The sequence below is a fragment of the Micropterus dolomieu genome, linkage group LG12, assembly GCF_021292245.1.
Source record: "Micropterus dolomieu isolate WLL.071019.BEF.003 ecotype Adirondacks linkage group LG12, ASM2129224v1, whole genome shotgun sequence".
NCBI classification, from domain to species: Eukaryota; Metazoa; Chordata; class Actinopteri; order Centrarchiformes; family Centrarchidae; genus Micropterus; species Micropterus dolomieu.
The window spans coordinates 2,657,056-2,661,844 of NC_060161.1; the positions used below are offsets into that span (position 1 = coordinate 2,657,056).

At 39.4% G+C, this 4,789-nt stretch overlaps 1 protein-coding gene across 2 annotated transcripts in view; it reads left to right on the plus strand.

Annotated features, from left to right (window-relative positions):
* Positions 1–4,789, plus strand: part of epas1b (endothelial PAS domain protein 1b) — a 56,797-nt gene that overhangs the window by 33,532 nt on the left and 18,476 nt on the right. For both annotated transcript variants that reach the window (XM_046065616.1, XM_046065615.1), the window contains 2 exons: positions 1,111–1,229; positions 1,890–2,092. In XM_046065616.1, the coding sequence (XP_045921572.1) occupies positions 1,111–1,229; positions 1,890–2,092 (322 nt within the window). The remainder of the gene's footprint in view (positions 1–1,110; positions 1,230–1,889; positions 2,093–4,789) is intronic.

Below are 4,789 nucleotides of genomic sequence, written 5' to 3' on the forward strand. Positions count from 1 at the left end.
CCCCCCCCCCCCCCCCCCCCCCCCCCCCCCCCCCCCTCCATCACAAGGAATACAAAAACCTTAAATATAGGGTGTTATATTATCATTCACATCAGCAAGTGTCCAGAACCAACATGAGAACAAAAGGTCGGAGAACCTATAGCGAGGAACCTAAAGAGAGATACAGTAGAGGAGTGTGTGTGGGAGCTGGTGTGTACGTGTGCAGACACTGAGCTTAAAGGGGTGGAGGGGGTGGGGGTTGTATGTTGTACTTACAAAGTCACACACAAGATGAAAAAAAAAAAAAAAGTAAGAATGAACAGAAGTACACATTCAACTGTGTAAAACTGGAAAATGATGTGTGTAACTGACTTAGGTTTTTATGAGGTAAGATTTATAACTCTCTTCTCTCCAACACACACACTAATGCTGTGGTTGATAACTCTTATCAGCAGTGGCCACAAAACACACAAGTGGAACAATACAGGAATTTTTTTTTTTTTAAGAGTCCTTTTCCCTCACACTTTCACACATGAACACACACACACACCATTTCCTCTGTGAGGACTAGAGAAGATTTGTTTTGTATTGTTTGTTTTAGTGTAATGTTTGTAGATTGACAAAAGACACACTTTACTACTTCACTCTGTGGCTGCTGCTCGGGGCTGAACCCTGACCTTGTGATGCAACAGCTTGGCCTAATTTCACGTCGTGTGTGTGTGTGTGTGTGTGTGTGTGTGGAGTCTAAATCCTGACCACTTTCCCAGTCACACTAGGGTAAGGCAGATAAGGGAAGGAATTTTTTGGGGTCCATTTTGCCACTAAGAAAAGAAACTGGAATATAATTAGAAATATAAAATTAGCGTTACAAGCAGCAATTATGTGACTGTACTGGAAAAATTTAAAGTTATACTTAGTTACTGACAAGCAAAATATTCTCATAGTCAACAAATCTTTATGCTGTGATTTCAAAGGACAAAAGCATCCAAGTAAAGGTTCAACATTATAAAACGTTATAAAAGTGAAAGTTGTGTGTTCTTCAGCCTGAGCTGATGACTTTATGGCACAGCAGAACACATCTGTTCTGCAGGAGTAATAAGGACTTTCGCCCTGTGACTGTATGTGTTTCAGGCAGTGGCTTTGGTAAAAAAAGCAAAGAGCTGAGTACTGAGCGAGATTTCTTCATGCGGATGAAATGCACAGTGACCAACAGAGGACGCACTGTCAACCTCAAGTCAGCCAGCTGGAAGGTAAGAGAGCTGCTGCAGCTGCAAGCCAACACATCTGCACAGCTCATGTGTGCATGTTTTTGGTTATAAAACACATCCCATACATTCCTATACAGACATTACTTCTACACTGAACAAAATTATAAACGCAACAGCAACTAGTTGGCTGTACAAAAGCACATTGGTTTCCATCTGTTTTGGCTTGTGACGCAATTTGTCACAGGCTGAATATGTATATATACATATTCAACATAGAACAGAACAGCTAGCCAAGGAGTGATTTGTCCTTCTCAGACTGATTTATTTGAATAATGTTAGAGGCCTGAGGAGGTGTAATTATCCAGTAGAAAATGCAAAGATCACACCAACGTCTGGAAAATAGACCTAAATAATTTACAGAAATATTTTTCTGCTTTCATATCCTGAAATTTCTTTGTGCTCCTGATTAAGTTACAAAAAAAACAGAATATGATAAAAAATGTGTGTGTAATAAGTAGCAAAGAACATAAAACGTGAAGCCGTTCAATGAAGAGGTTATTTCACAAAAATGACAAGACCATGAAGTCAGGTCAACATCAGCTGCTAACGGCACAAAACACCCGAGATGCCACCCACCCTGTGACCTTCAGCTTTATTTCTACACTCTGTAAGTTCATTTCTTCCTCCTGCTGCCCCCTCCAGGTTCTGCATTGTACTGGACACCTCAAGATGTACAACAGCTGCCCTCCGCGAGGCCTGTGTGGCTTCAAAGAGCCTCCGCTCACCTGCGCTGTCCTGATGTGCGACCCCATCCCACACCCGTCCAACATCGACACGCCTCTGGACAGCAAAACCTTCCTGAGCAGACACAGCATGGATATGAAGTTCACCTACTGTGATGAGAGGTAGACAGAAACACATACGCAGTCATATACAGTAGGATGCACACAGCTTGAGATTTGCTTACATTATTGAAAGCGAAGTGTAGTTTTATCTTATGGAATACTTCTTTTTAAAAATGTATTTATTTATTTAAATATCCTCACACAACTTTACCCGACTGTGCTGCAGTCACAGCAATCTCCATTCTGAAAAAATTTAAGTTATTAGCTTGTTTCTGTAATATTTAAAGCCTTTTTGCACTCACGGTCAGCTAAGAGAACTTTGTTTTGTGTTTTTCGTTGGTCCCAAGTTAATTTAGTAATAACCTGTGCTGCAATACCACTAGACAGCGGGTTTGTCAACTGTCAAGGAGTTGACTAAAGAAACATTTTTTATATTAAATTGTGCATCACGTGAGCACAATATAGATGTCAGTCACAGAGGGCTTAATTTTAGAAACAGACCAGAGCTGCAGACTATTATTTTCAGTATTGATTAATCGCTTGTTGTTTGTTTAGATTACTCTAATCAGTTCACTTTGCCATTACTGCTGCCAGTTAAAACAATTCTTAAAGCTCAGCACAAGTTACACACGTAAGATTTTTTTGACTGATTGCAGTGTGTTGACTGAATCAGTTTGACTTGGCTGGGATGTCAGTGGGAAATGTAAGCCAGAGATGAAACATTAATACTTTAATAAGATGCTGTCACGACATTGTCAGACTGTGCCAGATGTTCCCGATCACATATGCACATGTAGAAAAACACCCACACATTCCAGTATTTCAAAGTTTAAAGTCACTGAAGCTGCAGTTTGACATCAGTTGTGTCGCTAGCACAGGCCAGAGCTGCTTTCAGCCGTCAGGCGTGTGTTTGTGCGCGTGCACATGTATATGGCAATGTCCACGAATGTTACACGTGAAATGATTTGCCCCTTTCGGGCCAACTGTTACATGCACAGTGTCCATCATGAAGCCAAAGAACCAGTTTGTTTGCACCCAAATATGTCCACTGGCACGAGGAGGTGACAGGGAACACACACACATACGCTGATTCGAGTTACACAAGCACATGCTCGCAGTACTGTAATCTTATCAAGTTGCTCATGCAGGACAATGGATTCTATTTTTTTTTTTTTTGTTCCTGTATTGCTTGTACATGCCTGTGTGAGACCGTGCAACAAACAAGGACCCATTTACTTATTTGCCTTTTTGGTGCAATTTAATAGCTGCCCAAATCGTCTCTCCAATTACGCAAATGAGTTTATTTCAGGTGGGTTGCCCTCCTGGCTCAGCAGGGACTTAGACTCATTAGAGAAGGACAAAACGTTTCTTTAGCTCATATCTGGCAGTGTGAGAGTTTGAATAGAGAAAGGAAAGACAAAGAAAGCGAGAGCGCAGAGAAGGACCCAAGAGACTTCTCACTCTCTGAGGTCCAGTTTGTTCATGTGATATGATATTGTATGTTATTATTAACACTATTCCATTTGGTTTTAGACCTAAAGGTGTCTGTGCTTTTTATCATCTTGTAAGACACGACCTTGTGAATACAGTAAACAAGATCATTCATATAACTCGCTAACAATGGCAGACAGATGACGTTATCCTAAGACATCTGAAAATGTAACAACTTTAATCGCCAGGTGGAATAGTCTGCAGTTTTACATTACTCTTAGTGTACACACAAAACAAGCTTAAACAGAAATAAAGAAATAATATCAGAGTTTTGTGTGCAACAGCATTGTGGCTAAATATGACGCCACTATTACTGCAACTAATGATTATTTTTTAGTTATTGATCCTTTTATGATATTATTTAGTCTACAAGATGTCAAAAATACCTATCACAAGTCTTCACATTCATATTTTGTAGGAATTTAATTTACAAGACATGGAGAAATATGATTTTAAACAGTTTTTCCTTCCAATTTCCTTCCTAGTTTTATTGACTTAAAATTATGTTTTGTTTTTTGGTGCCATATCCAAGTCTTTTTACTCTAGTTTTTAGTTTTGCTGGACAGAGCTCGACTCCTGGCTGGTCATAAAATCCGTGATGCACATCACTATTATTGATCTTGTTGTTAGGAGTGCATGTGATAGATTTATGACCATATTGTAATATATGGTAGAAAATGAAGATATTTCATTTTATAGATGTTAGTGTTAGCTAGTGTTTAAGATGGATTAATCAGACTGTATAGCACAACAACACTCATACGGCAGGGTCAATCTTTACAGTTTTTTTGAAATGAAAAGTTACCATTGGTAAGAAATGGATAAAAGAAAAAGGAAGGCAGAGACGAAGAAAAAGAAGCAAAGAGAGAAAGCAGTATGAAGGGGGAAAGGGTCATATGTTAGGAGTGTGTATATTGGGGGTCTTGAGCCAGCAATCATCATCATTATAATTATAATTTTAAGCTATTTTAGTTGCAACCACTCTTGAATATGATTTAGTTTTCTTTCTTTTTCACTACAACTCCTCTCTCCACCTCCTTTCTCTGTTCCATCTGACATTTTTCCAACCATTATTTTCTTTGCTCCTGTCCTTAATTCACTTTCTCACTTATCTATCTCCTTTTCGCTGCCTATTTTTCCTCAGATTTTTGGCCACTTTACTTTAAGATGTATCTCTCCTCCTCTCTACTTCATTTTCTCTGCCCTCCCTCCCTCCCTCCCTCCCTCCCTCCACTCTTAAGGCCTGTCAGTGTTATGTAATAAGAA